The sequence below is a fragment of the Triturus cristatus genome, chromosome 1_1 (genome assembly GCF_964204655.1).
Source record: "Triturus cristatus chromosome 1_1, aTriCri1.1, whole genome shotgun sequence".
Classification (NCBI taxonomy): Eukaryota; Metazoa; Chordata; class Amphibia; order Caudata; family Salamandridae; genus Triturus; species Triturus cristatus.
The window spans coordinates 128,852,225-128,871,040 of record NC_140579.1 but is presented as its reverse complement, the minus strand read 5'-3'; the positions used below and the strand labels follow the sequence as shown (position 1 = coordinate 128,871,040).

Genomic DNA, 18,816 nt, shown 5'->3' with positions numbered 1-18,816 from the left:
CAATCTGATTGGAAACTCCTGGAAGGTGTTCTGCCATAAGGTATGTGTTTTGTGGAATGGCCCCTCTCCATATGCTTTGCGCCAGCTGAGACAGCTGCAAAGAATGTGTGCCTCATTGTTTTTGTATGCAATACATGGCTGTCATATTGTCCGTCCGGACTAGGACAGTCTTGTGATACAGATGTACTTGGAATGATTTTAATGCTAGAAATATTGCCAGAAATTCTAGGTGATTGATGTGGAGCACTTTTTGTTGAGTGGTCCACTTGCCTTGAATTGTGTGGTTTAGGAGATGGGTTCCCCAGCCAGTGAGTGATGCGTCTGCTGTTAGAACCATCTGTGGAACCGGCTATAGGAACGGCTGCCCTTTGGAAAGGTTTCGTGTGTTCCGCCACTGCAGAGAGCGATGTGTGCGGCTGTCCACCAACACCAGATCTGTAAGTTGTCCATGAGCCTGGTTCCACTGACGTGCTAGACATTCTTGAAATGGACGCATCTGAAGTCTTGCGTGAGGTACGATGAAAATGCAAGAGGCCATCATTCCTATGAGTTGCATGAATACCCTCGCTGGGAGGGAATGCTGTGGCTGAAATTTGGTGACTAGGGTTTGTAAACTGGCTATCCTGGCTGGATTGGGATATGCCAGAGCTTTGGAGGTGTCTAATGTGGCCCCTAGATACTGATGTATGTGGGAGGGCTGAAGCTGTGACTTGGTGTAGTTTACTGTGAATCCCAAGTTGTGTAGTAGCTGGATGGTTTGATGAGTGTGATGAACACACTAGTTGAATGACTTGCCTTTTATCAGGCAGTCATCGAGGTATGGAAAGACATGGATTTGTTGTCTTCTCAAATGTGCTGCTACTACTGCAAGGCACTTTGTGAACACCCTGGGTGCGGTGGTCACCCCTGATAGTGTTGTCCGTCCACCATTAATCTTAGGTATTTCCTGTGAGCAGGGTATATGGGAATGTGGAAGTAGGCGTCCTTGAGATCTAGTGTGGCAAGGAAGTCGCATTGTTGAAGTAGTGGAAGGTCCTGTTGAAGAGTGATCATGTGGAAATGATATGACTGCATGTAGAGATTGAGAAGTATGAGGTCAAGTATTGGCCTTAGGGTGCTGTCGTTTTTGGGGATTAGGAAATACAGAGAGTAAATCTCTGTTCCTTAATGCTGTAAGGGAACTAGTTATATTGCATGCTTCTGAAGCAGTGAGAGAACTTCATGTTTTAGGAGCGTGAGATGTTCCGTGGACATTGGGCGCTGTTTGGGTCGTATGGTGGGTGGGGTTGCTGTAAGTTCCAGGTAGTAACCATAGTGGATAATTGGTCTTACCCACTTGTCTGTGGTGATGGAAGTCCAGACAGGTAGGAACTGTGATAGTCTCCCTCCGACAGGGGTGAAATGGTCTGAATGGAGTGGAGGGAAGTCACTGCTTATTAGTGAGGGAGGTGCAAGTGTTGTTGTTACCTCGGCCTCTCCCTTTGTTGGTATTTCCCCTGTATCCGCCTCTAACGTATCCCCTGTTGGGGGATGTTTGTGTGGAGTTCTTGTAGGAAAAAGAGGCAGTGTCTGCCCGATGTTTTTGGATGTTCCTCTATAGAAGGAGCGACAAAAGGAACCACGTGTGGATGGAGACTGTAATGCTCCCATGGATTTAGCAGTCTGTGTCCTTTTTCTCATTTTTTCTAGAGTGGTGTCTACAGCCGGTCCAAAAAGTTGTTCTTGATTGAACGGCTGATTGAGGATAGTTGTTTGTACCTCCTGTTTGAAGCCAGAGATGCGTAACCAGGCATGTCGTCTGAGTAGCACGCTAGTGTTAATGGACCTAGAGGCTGTGTCAGCTGCATCAAGGGCACACTTGATTGATGCATTAGTTATTAATTTGCCCTCTTGAATTAAATAATTGGCCTTGGTCTTATATTGATCAGGTAAATGTTGCAATAGGGTTTCCAGTTGGTCATAGTGAGCCCTATCGTACCTTTGCAAGTAATGCCTGTGTGTTGGCTATCCGCCAGTGATTAGCTACTTGGGCAGCAACTCTTGCCGGAAGCATCTAACAATTTAGACTCCTTGTCCGGAGTTGGCGCATCACCGGAGGTATGAGAGTTGGCAAGTTTCCTAGCGTTAGTTACCACGAGTGAATCTAAAGGTAGTTGAGACTTGATGTAGGTGAGATCACTGGGAGCGGGTTTATATTTTTTGTCAATTCTGGGATTGAGAATCCTAGCCCTAACAGGGTCCTTGAATATGTCGGGGGCATGTTTAATGACACCTTTTAACATTGGCAGGGTTTGTACAGTCTTTTGTGACTGTTCAAAGGTGTCCAGTAGAAAGTCCTCGTCTGCGGGGTCGGAATGTATCTGAACACCATGGTACAGAGCATCCCCATTTACAAGCTGACCAAAACCAATATTGTCATCTGGTGGAGATGACTTTGTTGGGTATGCATGGGGATCAGGGAGGTCTGGAGGATCTACTGGGTCATCATAAGCGTCCCAATCGTCCTGTGGTACGTCTGTGTCGTCATCAGGATCAGTAAAAGGGTCATTGTTGCCTCCCCCATCCCCTAAATCATCCTCAACCAGAGGTAGTGATGAGTTTGGTGGAAGTATAGGAGAATGTGGAAGAGAGACAGGTTTAGGAGAAAGAACAGGAGAAGAGGGTCGTATAGGTGAAGTGACACAGTCTTTCCTCTTTACAGGCACTACAGGAATGCCTAGGGTGTCCAATTTCCTCTTCTTGTGTGGAACAGTAGCCACATGTCCTGTTTTGGGGTCTATGTGGAGAGTTTTTTGTTTAGGATCGATATGATCTGGCGAAAAAGTTCTTCCTCTTCCGTAAACGCTTTCGGCGCCGATTTGTTCGGGTCCGAGCGAGGTTTGGATTTCTGCTACGGAGCCTTGGGAGGTGGTTTGGGGTCCTTCGGCTTGGATGTGGAGGCGGAAATCTTTTTCAGCTCTGAATGTTTTGGATACGATGCCTTTTCTTTCAGCGCCGAGGTGTTCGGTGGCGACGTCTCTTTGGGAGTAGGCTGGGCGCCCGGCTTCGGTGCCGATGGTGCCTGCGGAACACTGACATGCGGCTTGCTCGGTCCCGAGCTGCCAGAAGGCTTGTCCGTTATTTTTGGAGCCGGGCCCGGGGGCGGGGCTTCTGAAGCTTGTTTTCGGTCGCGACTGAGGCCAGCAGGCGAAGTCTTGACCAGAACCTTCTTTTTTTCGGTTGGGGTAGGAGCAATTGTACTCACTCGTTGACCTGGAGTGATATGGTCGTCTGAGTCGTCTGCTTCGGACACGATCTCCAGGTGCTCAGAATCCTCCTGTGGGACATCGGGGCCTTCATCGAAGATGTCCACCGGTACCGGAGCTGCTCGCTGCGCCATGATGTGTCGTCGGGCCCGGCGATCACGGATGGTCTTTATGGATCGAAAAGAGGCGCAGGCCTGGCAATTATTCTCGTCGTGCTCGGGCGAGAGACACAGGTTACAGACCTTGTGGTGGTCACTGTGTGGGAATTTAGCACCACACTGGGGGCATTTTTTAAATGGAGTCCTTTCCATGAGCCATAGGCCCGAACGGCGTCGATAGGCCCAGCAGCCCGCGTCGACGATCGGACTCGAGTAGTTAAGGGGCGCGTCGAAGATCACGTGATCGAAAACAATACCGTTGAGTTTCAGATAGTTTGCGCGTCTAAAAGATTTGGAAAATATGGTGCCGAACCGGAGCTCAGAAGTTACATCCGAACCCGATGGCGGAAGAAAACAATCTGAGGATGGAGTCGATGCCCATGCGCATTATCGTCCAAGGGAGGGGTCACCTATCTCGTGACTACAAAAGACTCTTCCAAGACAACAAGGTGCAAGCATCCGAGCCCAACACCAGATGGCGATCTATGCACAGTGTACAATCTGCAGCTCATATGCCTCGAACATAATCCTTCCTGGAGATAAGATTAGACCACATACATAAAGAGCAGATGATTGCATGGTAGCAGAGTACATTCCAAATGACGTTCAATCCATTTCTCAGCTTGTCTAGGATCTTTGGACTCAACATGGAGCAGGAAACCTCTTACTCTGGGTACAGGAGCGGCCATGGATTGCAGAAATAAATGCATGTGGTATCTAAACCCTCCAATGTCTCTCCATGTGGCCCCACTCACGATCCTGCAGTTGGAATTGTCAGTACCTTTGTGGTAATCACCTGCGGTAATCTTAAGACTGCCTTGCCACCAAACTACCCAGTGTTTGTGCCACACTGGTCAGAAGTGTAAACCATCAGACTATACTATTAAACGCCATGTGCCGTGATCCTATGAAGAACATTCATTTTTTTAAAAAAATTCTTTTTATTGTTATTTATATAGATATATATAAGTAGCAAAGTGGACCATCGTTGATATAGAGAGTACGTTTACATCTTGGCCAGTGTGGATGCAGCTATGAAGAACATTCATAGTGGGAATAAAAGGGTAAAAAACTTTACAGTAAATAATACAGGTCAATTGAGATACTCTCTATGTACAACACGTCACTTTACATTAATAACTCTTAGGCAGAACCTGAGGGTTTACATTTTCAATGACAGACACTTGTGGGGAAAATAATGTAATGTCTAGAATGTGAGGGAAAGAACAATATATACTTCCTCAGCTATTAGAAAAATATGTGCACATATGCAATTAAACTCCTTTACTGGCAGTCCGCACCAGGAAGGGGTTACCTTTTAAGGCCAATATACATAAGTGACCAGACAGGATTGAATGTCTAGTCTATATGAACGAGGCAGCTGGCGGCTCTCAGTGGCCTATGAGATTCTGCTTGTCCCACAACTTCTCTGCTTCAATCTACTCTCAAAACAAATAGTGCTGGCAAGAAACTTCCTTATCTTTGCTCCTCTTCCTGGATGGTGTTGCTATAGAGGGCCTTTGATCTTATTTATGGTCATTGCTGGGTACAGGCTCTCAGCAGCTGTGTGTCTACTCTGCTCCAGGCCAGATACAGCTCTTCTTCTCTCTACTATCAGAAACTTCACAGGGCTCTCCATGGGCTAAACAAGTGTCCCAGGCAATCTCTCACGCCTGAAGAAACCCGGACCACTCTAGAATGTTCTATTTTCTCCAGATCTATTGCACTGGGAATACTGGAAATACGTTACCCGTTCCAATGCTGAACACTGTTCCCTTGGGGTGCATTATATCTACTTGGCATTTCAAACATGAAAAACACAGTTTCAAATTTTTGATCCTGTGAGGAAACAAAGACACATCACCCCTATTCTAATCCACACGTCTCAGGACCCTCAGACCTCAGTGGTGCCAACTGAATGGCAAGACACTTTATGGAACAATGCATGTGCAGGCAGGATCTGTAAGTCCAAACAAATATCGGTCCATAAGGGCTAGTAAACTCAAAACTAATCAGAGTCCCGAAAACAGCTAAAAGACAAATCTACCACATAATTTGCAAAGGGGTAGCAGAATCTTTGGGTCAGAAAATTGAGGAGATCCATTACAAATCCTGAACACTGGTGCTCTGGAATCAGTGAGCGCTGGTGCTCTGGAATCAGTGAGCGCTGGTGCTCTGGAATCAGTGAGCGCTGGTGCTCTGGAATCAGTAAGCGCTGGTGCTCTGGAATCAGTGAGCGCTGGTGCTCTGGAATCAGTGAGCGCTGGTGCTCTGGAATCAGTGAGCGCTGGTGCTCTGGAATCAGTGAGCGCTGGTGCGCTGGAATCAGAGAGCGCTGGTGCTCTCGAATCAGAGAACGCTGGTGCTCTGGAATCAGAGAGCGCTGGTGCTCTGGAATCAGTGACTGCTGGTGCTCTGGAATCAGTGACTGCTGGTGCTCTGGAATCAGTGACTGCTGGTGCTCTGGAATCAGAGAGCGCTGGTGCACTGGAATCAGTGAGTGCTGGTGCTCTGGAATCAGTGAGTGCTGGTGCTCTGGAATCAGTGACTGCTGGTGCGCTGGAATCAGTGAGCGCTGGTGCGCTGGAATCAGTGTGCGCTGGTGCACTGGAATCAGAGAGCGCTGGTGCTCTGGAGTCAGTGACTGCTGGTGCTCTGGAATCAGTGACTGCTGGTGCTCTGGAATCAGAGAGCGCTGGTGCTCTGGAATCAGTGAGTGCTGGTGCTCTGGAATCAGTGACTGCTGGTGCTCTGGAATCAGTGACTGCTGGTGCTCTGGAATCAGTGAGCGCTGGTGCTCTGGAATCAGTTAGCGTTGGTGCGCTGGAATCAGTTAGCGCTGGTGCGCTGGAATCAGTGAGCGCCCTGCTAATCATTAAACAAGTTTTGCTACTTTTTTGTTCCTTATAAGTTTCCTCGCCACTGCATGATCTTGTCTAGCCTGGTTCATGGGAGTCAACAGGACCGGATGCTATTACCATAGTCAATGCTTCAATGAGAAAAGGCATGGTGCTAGAAACAATGAAAGGAGCAAGGGTGACATAACATCTTTCACAAACTAAACTTGTTGCCCCATCCAACATCAGCTAATGTCAATGTTGCCTGTGTGTGCTGAGGTGTTGGAGGAGGGGACCAATGGACGGTAAAGTTTCATGAAAATTGAAAGTCAGATTAGAATAGGAGCCAAGCAATACTATATCTGCCCGGTATCCCTTTGTTGCTGGATTAAACCTTGGTTGATCGGCTATGGGCAGGATGGTGCACTGCTTTGTAAACAGAATGGTAAAGTTGACGTCTGAATCTTTGTTCTGATAACACAGCTTTAGCTAGATCTTCGGCTAGAAGTAGGGCACAGACTTGGTCTTCATCTCCCAATATCAGTCTACACAATCTGATACAGCTGGACCTCGGAAAGAACAGGAGAGCCTCATACCTCTCATTTGGATTATTAAACTTTTTACCTAGTTCCTTTTTTAAAGGCTTCGGTTACATGTTCTCAGACCCATTCGGGAAGGTCACGAGGCAGACAGGGGCTACTGGGTCTCACTGGAGGGGGTGAGGTTGTCTGCCACTGGTGTCAGAGACATAAAAAGTCCAGGACTGGTCTTTTAAGAAAAGAGAATACTTTTTAAAATCACAGAGTAGTATTACATACTACAAAAAGTAACTTGGTATACAAGCCAGTGATCCGATTAAAATTCTCCCGTGTGTCTTTACATCCGTCGAGCCCCCACCAGCTAATCCCACTCCGGAAGACTCCTTGATGGCTGGTTCCCCCAGTAGTTACAGCAGAAGCGTGAATGAAGCTCGGGTGCAGTCCAAATTATCCCCACAAGTCAAAGGGAACTCAGTTCACATTCTTGAGCGAAGACAGTGCCAGGAGCCACCGTGGTGGCCAGGCAAGGTCCATGTTAGGATACATGTGGCCGCCTCGCTTCACTCTGCAGTGCAGAAGCCCTGGCACTCGAGCTGCCAGATTTAGATGCGAACAGGTCATTGGTGCAACCACAGTGGAGACTACTCCGTCTCCGCCATGGTTATGCCCCTTCAATTGTGCGGCAGAGTAAGGGCCATCAAAGTCTGACCTCTATGTCCACCCACCTAATTTAGATGGTTGGATGTACAGGTCAGTTTTCACTGCCCGTCACCACCAGGAAAACCCTGGCAGTCAGAGGCAGTGAAAACTGCTCTAGGTTTCGGTCACCACTGGAGAGAACTCCAGTGGCAGGGGGAGCATTTTTTATTTTTCAAACAGAAAATCTCATATAAGGGAAAATACAAAAAATAGTAGGCCGTGCATCGAGGTTAAATTTAAAAAAGCAATGACAGGAACCGCTGTGACAGAGGGCCCAGCCAATGTTTTAAGAATGACCGCCAGTTTGTGCGTCATGTCTAAATTTTGTGGGTGGAGTACGCCCCGGCCTGGTGGTCATTAACTCCTCCGCCAGGCCGAAGGAGAATACTCCTTCTGCCAAAATGTAAATCAGACCAAGAGTTTCATTATCTGGAGATGCGGGCTGCTTAAAGGTTTACCATACAACATATTAGGTGCTGCAGCATTAATGATAAAATTGCAAAAGCTTTCCTCTCGTCTTCAGATTGCAATGCGGCTCCAGTTGAAGACAGTGCCCAGCTGTGTTACAAGTCAGAGTATCGATATCCTGCGTCTCTGTTTTATCTCTTATCCCAGTCCCTTTTCCCTGGTTTACTTCTATCCATATATTACTTTGTGTATGTTTTGTAGTGGGGTCAGACAGTTGTGGAAGCATGCATCGCTCCCACTAGATCTGGCTTTCAATGTTGGTACTTTCTTGCACTAATGGAGATTTGCGGATCTTCTTGTTCTCTAGATTTATATCATTTTCTTACCTTCAATACCTCCACATCCTGCTGCTGACACTTCAATTCCATCTCAGTAATCCAACTTCTTAGGACAGATTGCTGTTCTTCTAATTGTGTTACTGTCTCCTTGATGCTCTGCAGACTTTTCTTCTCTTCCTCCTCCAGGTTGCTGAGGTGTCGAGATTTTTCCTTCTCCAAAAACATCTGGAGCTTCTCAAACTCCTTAGTGATTTGCTCTCTCTGGCTCTTGAACTTGGCCTGCAACGTTAAAATAAATGATATATTCACGTTGCTAGCACCTCAGAACTATGTAATACATTTATCAAGGGACTCTGGGGCTGACATGGGTTTTCTTGCCATTCACTGGGTGATTGAGGGACATCATATCTGTAATACCAGACACAGGGGTGTGCAATAGGACAGCAGAGGGCATAGAAGTCGTTTTTTCCCTACATGAAGCTCAGCTGTGGCACTGAGTGGTATTATTTGGAGTGTATGTTGCTTTGAGTGCAGTGCAATTATGTAGCATATAAGTATGTGGCACTGTGTGCTATTATGTGGAGTATATTTATGTTGCATTGAGTAGAGTGTAAGTATGCGGCGTGTAATTATATGGCACTGAGTGGTATTATGTGGAGTGTATTTATGTTGCATTGAGTGCAGGTTAATTATGAAGCATATAATTATGTGGCACTGAGTGGTATTGTGTGGAGTGTATGTTGCATTCAGTAAAGTGTAATTATGTGGTGTGTAATTATGTGGCACTGAGTGGTACTGTGTGGAATGTATGTTGCATTCAGTAGAGTGTAATTATGTGACTAAGTGCTATTATTTGGAGTGTATGTTGCATTGAGTGCAGTGTAATTATGTAGCATATAATGTGGCCTTGATTTAGGTAGTGCACAAACGGTCTCTTGGCGCTTACCATATTGATGTCACTATCGACCATGTTACTGGTGGCAATTTGACCACACACATGAAAATAAAAGACCGAGTATGCACGGCCGGCACAACCAGCTGAGCAACTTCAGCACGGTAAAATGACTTACAAATGCATCGGGAAAGTGTGAAAAATTTTGAAACCCTGCTAGAGTGACCTGCTTCTTGGACGGGGCTGCTGTCGTTGCCCTCTTTCCCTCACCGCTGGCTAAGTTGGTGCTCCCTTGCTGGGTGTAGGCTTGCCGCTGCCGCCATTCCACCACGCGGCCCGGAGCGGTGAAAACCACAACTCCCAGGTGCCCCGGCGCCCCTTGACGACATCTACGCGCCCGGAGGCGCTTAAAAGATCGTTGCTCCCTTGGTGGAGCGGGAAAGTGTGAAAAATTTTGAAACCCTGCTAGAGTGACCTGCTTCTTGGATGGGGCTGCTGTCGTTGCCCTCTTTCCCTCACCGCTGGCTTTGTTGGTGCTCCCTTGCTGGGTGTAGGCTTGCCGCTGCCGCCATTCCACCACGCGGCCCGGAGCGGTGAAAACCACAACTCCCAGGTGCCCCGGCACCCCTTGACGACATCTACGCGCCCGGAGGCGCTTAAAGGATCGTTGCTCCCTTGGTGGAGCGGGAAAGTGTGAAAAATTTTGAAACCCTGCTAGAGTGACCTGCTTCTTGGATGGGGCTGCTGTCGTTGCCCTCTTTCCCTCACCGCTGGCTTTGTTGGTGCTCCCTTGCTGGGTGTAAGTGTAAAGAAAAAACTAACGCCTAGGGATTAATGATATTTCTATGTTCTGGTGGCGAGAAAGATTAATTATCTCCTCCCTTGAGTTATTTTATCCTCAATGTGAACTCTATTGTCAATATTTTTGATGGTCATACACGGTAATTCCAACCCAACAATGAGTATATCTTTCCTTAGATCTGCGTCTAAGTATATTTATTGTTTTATATTTCAGCATCAATATATAAAGAGATTAATCTTTCAGACATATATACAAAAGCATTTATAATATTTACAATCTTTACTTACAAGAAATCAGAAATCAATGAACATATACATCAACGACACCCTATATTTCAATTCGGATGCTTATAGGATTAATCTACTCAAGCATTCCTTTCCAATGAAGATCAAACCTACTCGAGAACTTTTGAGATCTTTTTCATTATGATCTCTACATTCATAAAAGTACTCTTTTAAAGTGAATCCAAAATAATCAATAATTCAACTGAATGTCTTCCAAATCGTTGTCGACGCGTTTCAGCCACAAAACTCTTAAGGCCTCATCAGGACTAGGGCACATGTATATATATATAATTTCTTCGAATTTCACCTATAGATACAAACTCAATATTTCTGTATTACTATTTTATATGTACAATATAATACAAACATATATCATTATTTACACTATATATACACATCGGAGCATAGGACCGGGTCATATGACCAAAAAATTGCAAAAAATTACATTCCAAGAGAAACACTGAAGTGACGGGCCAAAAAACCAAAATTAAGTGAAATAAACATAAACCTCATAGTGCACTAACACCACTGTGTACTGGTTCTATCTATTACTAAGGGTGATAGAGGTGTATTGTACATGTGCTCATATCGATATATTATATGCATATCAGGCCTCTTTACCAACTGAATGGAGTATGGCCTTATGATGTATAATATCTCTTATCAAGGCAGATATTTTAGAGCGTACTGTTTCTTGAGGCTATTTCATGGGGTCCCGAATCATCAATCCCTTTAACTGGGAATGCTATAGTCATCTAAATATCCAATACACGGGAACTTACTAAAGCAATCATGACCAAAATACTTCAATATTCTAAACTTACTAGTAGAAGTCGTTCTGTCGAGGTATCTTGTAATGTATTCGTAAATTATTTCTCCAAATCTCCATCCAATGTTTTTTTGACTGCAAAACAAACCAACCAATGGCTAAACGTTAACTGCCTCAACCCATTTCTGCTACCTACATCGAAGAATCATGGATGATACTTGGTAGTTCCTACCTTGAAAATCTTTGGTTGTTCGAACTTAAATGCCTCAATTCGTTACACGAAACCGTGAGAAAAAACGGAAGACTGTAGACGCCGCCTCTGTCGGGATAACGAGACGGAGAAATCAGCTAAGGGCCCACTCTTATAACTAGAAACCCTTATGATTTTACGTGGCGATTTCTTTAGTAACTCTCACCTTAGTATGTACGTGCTTGTCGTCTAGATACCTCGCGCTTCCGGCATCAGGAAACACGTGATGCGGAAGCGAGAATATATCCGGATTGAGAGGTCATGAAGCTAAAAAACGGACTCTATTCCTAAATCAATGAAACCCGAAAGCAGACTAATCACTACATCAGAGTGGCCTCTAATCGTCATAATGACTAATTACTTCTACAAACAAAACCATAAATGATAGTGCCTAATGCCCAATATTAAACAATTCTAAAAATAAAATTAAAGATAAGAATAAAAAAGGAGGGAATAATAGTAACACCACCTTATAACCCAGTGTAGACCCGCCACTCCTTACAATCTTTGTACCTAATAACAATTCTTTATCAGAAATTTTCAGAAACCTGTATTTGCGAAGTAACACCGAACAACTCACATACTTAATGCATTTTTATCATTAAATTTGTTCTAATGCAGTAAAGACCAGTGGCGTAGCTAGAGCTTCTGGCGCCCGGGGCTATCCCTCAGATTGCCGCCCATGGCCGATAGCGGGAGGTGGGGGGGGGGGGGCGGCTGTGGAAAAAATGACATTTGCTCCGGAGCCCCCAATGAAGTCAACCATGTAGTTTGGCTCTATCGCACCAAAAACCTCCAGCTTGTTATTGATATATAGAAGTTCATTTCACACAAGGCCTAGTGATTTAGAGAAATCCCACGCTGCTTTTGTGTTCTGACATTCTTGGCATGCTTTACGTCATAATGTTAGACATACTCCATTATTCCATCCCGTTATCATGCATTTTTAACCTTATTCCTCATCACAACATTCAGTAGCTTCCAGCCTGGGTTGTGACCCCTAGCAATGTGCGTGCCCATCCATTTCTGGTGCTTTCCAGACGTTTTAAGATCTTCTTATAGTTTCCTGTTTCTCAAATGGGTGTAATTTATAATATTTATATGTTTCCATCATCTCATTGCTTGATTTTGCTCATGCGGAAGTGTCAGTCACAGTTGTTGAAATGTCACTCAAAATTACACTGAAATTCTAAAAACGTTGCATAGCAATCTGAAACCTTGGCAGCTATGCAGAATGATGCTATTTATTTCAAAAAGACATATTGAGCAGTTTAATAAAAATCAATTTGTTGATTACAGCACTGCGCACAGCGCCACCAGCTATTATTAACCTGAGGCTAAAAGTAAGTTGCATGGCTAGTCTAAGTAATTAACATTACAATACAATTAGGCATGATGGAGGGGGCAAGCCTCAGGAGAAGAGGCTGACTGAGGTACACATAGCCTAGATATCTATGCTGTATTTTTTCAAAAAGACACTGAGCAATAATAATCCTAAAGCTAAACGTAGGATCCATCCCCTGCCAGACTCCCTCTTTGCATCTGTCTGTATCCCTAGCTGGGAATAATCCCCACAATCAACCTCTACGCTGCCTCCAACTCCTGACTGTGTACCAGTGAATGCAGCCGGTGCCTGTGCGGGGCAGCCCGACTACTGCTGTCCTCAATGTTCCGCCTCATGGGAGAACTAATGAATGCACCGCTTGCTGCAGCAGTACTAGAATAGAAACATTGTACGCTCTCCGAAAATTAAATTAATTTTATTGTGATATTCTGATTGACAACTAGTGGAAGTGGCTGGTTAACTTACAGTGTTCGTTCTTCGCCTAGGCTGAGGTAGCGTGACTACCAGTGACAATCGGCCCTCAGTCTCTCACCACGGTCTCTTGAGTGCATGACGCAGCACTTTCCTTCATCCAGTGGCATTGTGTCGGGCGGGCCGGCCCGGGCTCTCTTGATGTTTGGTGATAATTCACAGGCCTGGCGGCATGACAATTTAAATTCTGGGCCGGCCCCACAGCGCGGGTGGCCCGGCTGTTCAGGACAGGTCTGAGTGAGGTGCAAAATGTCCGTTCAGCTCTTGCCTTAGGTTCTCCTATGTAGACTCCACAGTGGTGGCACAGGCAAGGCCCCTACTGTAGGGCAAGTTGGATTTTATACTTTTAGGATAGTTAATGTTTCTTCCGACAGCAACCGTGCAAACTAAACACCATAACAATTAAACACTGCTTAGGAATGGGTCACACTTGTGAAGAGACCATCTGAAAAAGAGGAGCATACAAAGACACATGCACAAAGTATTAGCAAGGGAATTCAAAGCATTCCTGTTTTATTTGAGGGGATTGCGCCCCTTACGGAAGATAAACCTCAGGACTATCACTGTGTTTTAGGGAGCAGTGGTGGCAGCAGCATGTTTACCTTCCGGGTACTCATAACTGCCAAGGTTTAAGATTGCTTATGTGTGACATTTTCATAGTTTCAGTATACTTATGAGTGACATTTAACGGTCAAATGTGTGACACTTAAGAGTGGCACTTTCTGGCAAGTAAAATCGAGCAAAGAAGTCCATGGAAACAGATAAATACCACAAGCAACACCCATATGAGAAATGAAAAACTGTAAGACCTTCAAACTCCTACAAAGCACCTGAAATGGAAGGGCACTAATTTGTCTCTTTCACATGTTTCATTTCCTTTATAGAGCTCCTCATACCAGTGTAGGGTGTCAGAGCACTTTACATCATACACACATTATACAGAGAGAACCAATCATACATGTGCAAATCAGTTTATAGGAAATGTTACGTAAGACAGTGAGGATTACAAGTTGTAGGAATCACACATCATCCTTATTAGCAGGCATTATATTTTACGTGTGTGTGGTCCAGGGAGGCACAAACACAGGATTTTAAACGTACCACCGTGGTTGGTTTTATTAAAAAGAATGTATTTCTACCCAACCTAACCCTTTTAGCAACATTGGGATAATGAAAACCTGGGCAAAAAAATAAATTTCTAACCTATACCACGCAGTTTAAATGCAGCCCATTGATTGCGTTTCATATGTATATGTGGTATATTAGTATTGTAGCTTATGAACTTCAAATAACAAAAGGATCTCTGTGACAAGAGCAGTAACCCCCTGAGCTTGCCACATAAAATGCAGTGTAGTGATATGTCTGGCACACGTTTTATGCAGCAGGCACATCAACCATCTGCGCTACTTGATGATGGGTGAAACTGCCACTAGACAAAACGCTTATCTGGCTCCAGCAGGAACATTATTCACGAGAGTTGTCTTGACATTTAAATTGCTTCCTGGAGACTCCTGGATTGACAAGAAATTTAGCAGAAGGTGGTTTTATTCCAGAGTACACAGCACCTCAGGGGTGAAGGGGTCCCCACACCATTGTAGTTTGAAGAGCCGATTCCCAAGCGGCCCGACCGCCAACAGAGACAGAAATTGGCCTTGGCACCCTTATCTGCTGTTTCTGTGCAGAGACTAAGCAAGGAGAACATGAACCATGGTAGCGTGCTTCTGACTCGCAGATGGAGCCAGAAAAGAAAAGTAAGTGGGCCAGCACTGCATCGCTTACAATACACAGAGCGCAGGCCTCTCCACTGTCTAAAGTAAAAGTAAACTGAAATACAGTTAGGAGAGGGAAACCTGGCGCTCGCAATGTGCACCAGGCACCTGCACCACAACAGCAGAAAAAACAATACTTAAGACAGGCGCGCAACACCCATTGGACTCGCAGGGCTTCAGCCCCCCCCCCCCCCTCGTGTCTGGCAGCCCGGGATGAGGCACCTTCCCGGGCAAAAAAGCAGCCGCACCCGAGCACTTCACAGGTCTTTAAAAGACCATTTGCATGTGAATGAGGCCTCGCTGTTGTTTCACCCCTTCTAAGAGCCCCTGCAGCTCCACTCTGCCTATTTCTTAAAGTTCAGCCCCCCCCCGAAATTTTTGGTCAGCCCCCCCCCGAAATTTGGCTCTAGTTGCGCCTCTGACTTAAGATATAAAAAGAAAAGCCAAACGATTCCTACCTTGGCTGTTGAAGCAACAAAAACTATAGTGAAAAGGAGGGAGGCCCTGCAAAACATATTTATCCTCGGGTAGCAGGCCTGAGACACTCTCCCACACTTCTATGCATCAGTCCCAAATCACTGCACCTTCTCACCCCAAGGTGATACTCGCCGCTGCGGCACACGTGTGCTCACAGCACAGCAGCCCCCCTCCCCGCCCCCAAGGCAATCCAGGCCCGGGCAGGCAGCACAGTGGAGTCCCCAGAGTCGCCGCACCACACCAGTCAGCTCTATTGGGAATTAAGTATTCTGGAATTAAGTGCCAATTCACCACGATCCTCCAGGCGCTCAGCCGCACACAGGCATTGACCGCCAGATCCCTGGGCCCCACTACTGCGTGTCCCTAGCCTCACTCACCTCAACACTGGCTAGGCAGCGGCAGGGCCGCCGCACCCGCCCCGAATCTTCCTCCGCAGAGCAGGATGCCTCACCGGGGTCTGCAGCCATCTGCTTCCACCTCGTTACGATTATGGGGCCAATCAACAAACAGTTAGGCCTCCCGGCCTCGGCATCCCGATCACAGGCTGCAGATGCATAGGGGCCACGCCGTCATCCCAGCCAGCCCCGCCCCGCCAGCCAATCCACTGTTTCCCGCCTGAACCGCACCCTCCATTACGCTCGTCTCGCGTTTTTTTCCGCAAGCGTGTGTGTGGGGGTGCACTCTACAGCGCTCACTGTAGGGGTGGCGGCCGCGCGGCACGGATGGCGGCCTTTATAATTTATTTGGGCACACTGTATCAGTGTCCCCAAATAAATTATAAAGGCCACCGCCATGGGCCATCAGTGCCACATGGCTGCCGCCCTGAAAATAGTGCCGCCTGGGGCGGACCGCCCCCACCGCCCCCCCCTAGCTACGCCGGTGGTAAAGACCATATTTAATCTCTGTCGTTAAGTCCCAAAACTGTAGTGTGGTATTTTTCAATTAATCTAGCTTCCAATCTGTTTAATCTTGTCTGGAGTTGCGTTTTTTCCAAGTTGCCAGCTAAACAAAGTACTGACCATTTCAGATCATTTTCCGAGTGGTTTAAAGTCTGGAAATGTTGTACTAACGGGGCTCCTTGGACTTTGCATTTTATTCTCGACTTGTGTTGTAATATTCGTTTTTTCATTGGTTGTATAGTCTGTCCGATGTAATATTTGTTACACGGGCATTTAATGCAATAAATTGCATTTTTTGAATTACAATTAGAAAAAACTTTTTGGTAGTGTATTTGGTCGTTAATGGTCAATTGTTTGGAATCCTCTGTTAAACTGCATGCCAAACAATTCTGGCATCGGAAATGGCCCACTACAGGTGGTAAATTCAAGAGATTTCTGAGATCTTTTTTGGGGAGTACAGTTTGTCTAGTTGCCTTAACCAGTTGTTGCCGAATGTTTTTACCTTTTTTAAAGGCAAAAAGAGGTTTGAAACCCTGCTAGAGTGACCTGCTTCTTGGACGGGGCTGCTGTCGTTGCCCTCTTTCCCTCACCGCTGGCTTTGTTGGTGCTCCCTTGCTGGGTGTAGGCTTGCCGCTGCCGCCATTCCACCACGCGGCCCGGAGCGGTGAAAACCACAACTCCCAGGTGCCCCGGCGCCCCTTGACGACATCTACGCGCCCGGAGGCGCTTAAAAGATCGTTGCTCCCTTGGTGGAGCGGGAAAGTGTGAAAAATTTTGAAACCCTGCTAGAGTGACCTGCTTCTTGGACGGGGCTGCTGTCGTTGCCCTCTTTCCCTCACCACTGGCTTTGTTGGTGCTCCCTTGCTGGGTGTAGGCTTGCCGCCATTCCACCACGCGGCCCGGAGCGGTGAAAACCACAACTCCCAGGTGCCCCGGCGCCCCTTGACGACATCTACGCGCCCGGAGGCGCTTAAAGGATCGTTGCTCCCTTGGTGGAGCGGGAAAGTGTGAAAAATTTTGAAACCCTGCTAGAGTGACCTGCTTCTTGGACGGGGCTGCTGTCGTTGCCCTCTTTCCCTCACCGCTGGCTTTGTTGGTGCTCCCTTGCTGGGTGTAGGCTTGCCGCTGCCGCCATTCCACCACGCGGCCCGGAGCGGTGAAAACCACAACTCCCAGGTGCCCCGGCGCCCCTTGACGACATCTACGCGCCCGGAGGCGCTTAAAAGATCGTTGCTCCCTCCGCGTCGCGGGACGCGCGCGGGCGAGCGCCGGGCTAAGCCCGGGCAAAGGGCGGGCCGTCTGAGGCCGTCGGAGGACGAAGGAGGTCGGGTTGGGACTATCCCCTTACATCTCGTCATAAACGTCATTGTCATCTGTTCTGGGGTGAGTTCAACAAAGCACTCTTTGCGACATCATTTATCACTTATTTGAGACATGATGAAGGGGCATTCTAAATCAAGCACGAGGACTGCAGGCATGGGGACATTGGACAATTATTTAAAACAGGCGGAAACTGCCGTAGTGAATGAAATTGCCCTGGTTGAACGCCGACTGTCTCTTGAGCCCACTGGACATTTAAGTATCCCGTTGCCCTTAGACGATATTTCCTTCCCTAATGCCATTCCGGCTGTATTGTATCCCTGTGTGATTCCCAATGAGTCAATTGTGGAAGACTGTCATCCTACTGCTACTACACCTCTATGCATAGATAGCATAGCCCCCTCACCTGTGGCTATTCATACCAGACAGTCCAGGATTAAAAGTGACATCATGATTAATGGGGGGAAAATTGTCACGGGTAAAAGAAAGGCTAATAAAAATCCAGTGGGAAATCGAAAGCAGGAAAAGCAACCAAGGACTAACACCACTGTTTCTGGGTCGGAGCGGGTTAATCCTAGCTCTCTTCACTCAGATAGTGTGGATCCAGGTGAGAGCAGGCGTGTCTGTTCCAATTTAGGCGCGGACCTGAGTAGGGAGACACTTATGTCAAGCATTGTTACAACCATGGAAGCTCATCTTACGTCACTTATTCAGCCCCTAATAGTTACTCTGAAGCGTATTGAGGACCGTATTAGCATTATGGAATCTCACCTCAGTAGTAAAGTGCTTAAAACAGGTTCAAACACTGCGGTAGGGGATACACGGAGCACAATTACGGCTTCTGTGGATAACTTGTTGAGTTCTATGATCACTCCATTACAACAACCAGTCCCTCCTGTAGTGCCCAACTGCTTAGGATCTAATATTTCCCAATTAGCCAAAGACAATTTAGGTAAGACCCATGGAAAGGAAGGGCAAATGCAGATAAAGGAGGGGGGCACTTATTTCCGTGTACCACAACAAAGAGGGGATTTTTCCTTACATTTACCGGCTGAGGCATGCCCCTACACTATAATTTTAGCCAATGTGCCCAAATTGGAGTGTGAAAAAAAGGAACATTGGACCTCCCTGAAAAACAAGGCTCTTCACCACTTGTCAAATAAAACGGTTCTGGGTCACCACCTTCACAAGCATTTTATGATGATCAGAAGGGTACCATGGGTAGGAAAGACTGTTAAACATTTAGAGGGAGACTGTATCGTTGTAAGTTTTAGATCCCCAGGGTTGGTAAATGACATTCTAAGACAGGCAGGG

The 18,816-nt window shown here is 46.5% G+C and overlaps 1 protein-coding gene and 1 long non-coding RNA gene across 3 annotated transcripts in view; one reads left to right on the top strand and one right to left on the bottom strand.

Moving 5' to 3' along the window:
• The window catches only part of LOC146869773 (E3 ubiquitin-protein ligase TRIM39-like), a 171,713-nt gene that overhangs the window by 49,051 nt on the left and 103,846 nt on the right, over window positions 1-18,816 (bottom strand). For both annotated transcript variants that reach the window (XM_085614927.1, XM_085614941.1), the window contains exon 3: window positions 8,273-8,503. In XM_085614927.1, coding sequence (XP_085471053.1) covers window positions 8,273-8,503 — 231 coding nt within the window. The remainder of the gene's footprint in view (window positions 1-8,272; window positions 8,504-18,816) is intronic.
• LOC146869774 (uncharacterized) overlaps window positions 1-18,816 on the top strand; it is a 228,315-nt gene that overhangs the window by 130,881 nt on the left and 78,618 nt on the right. The window lies entirely within an intron of this gene.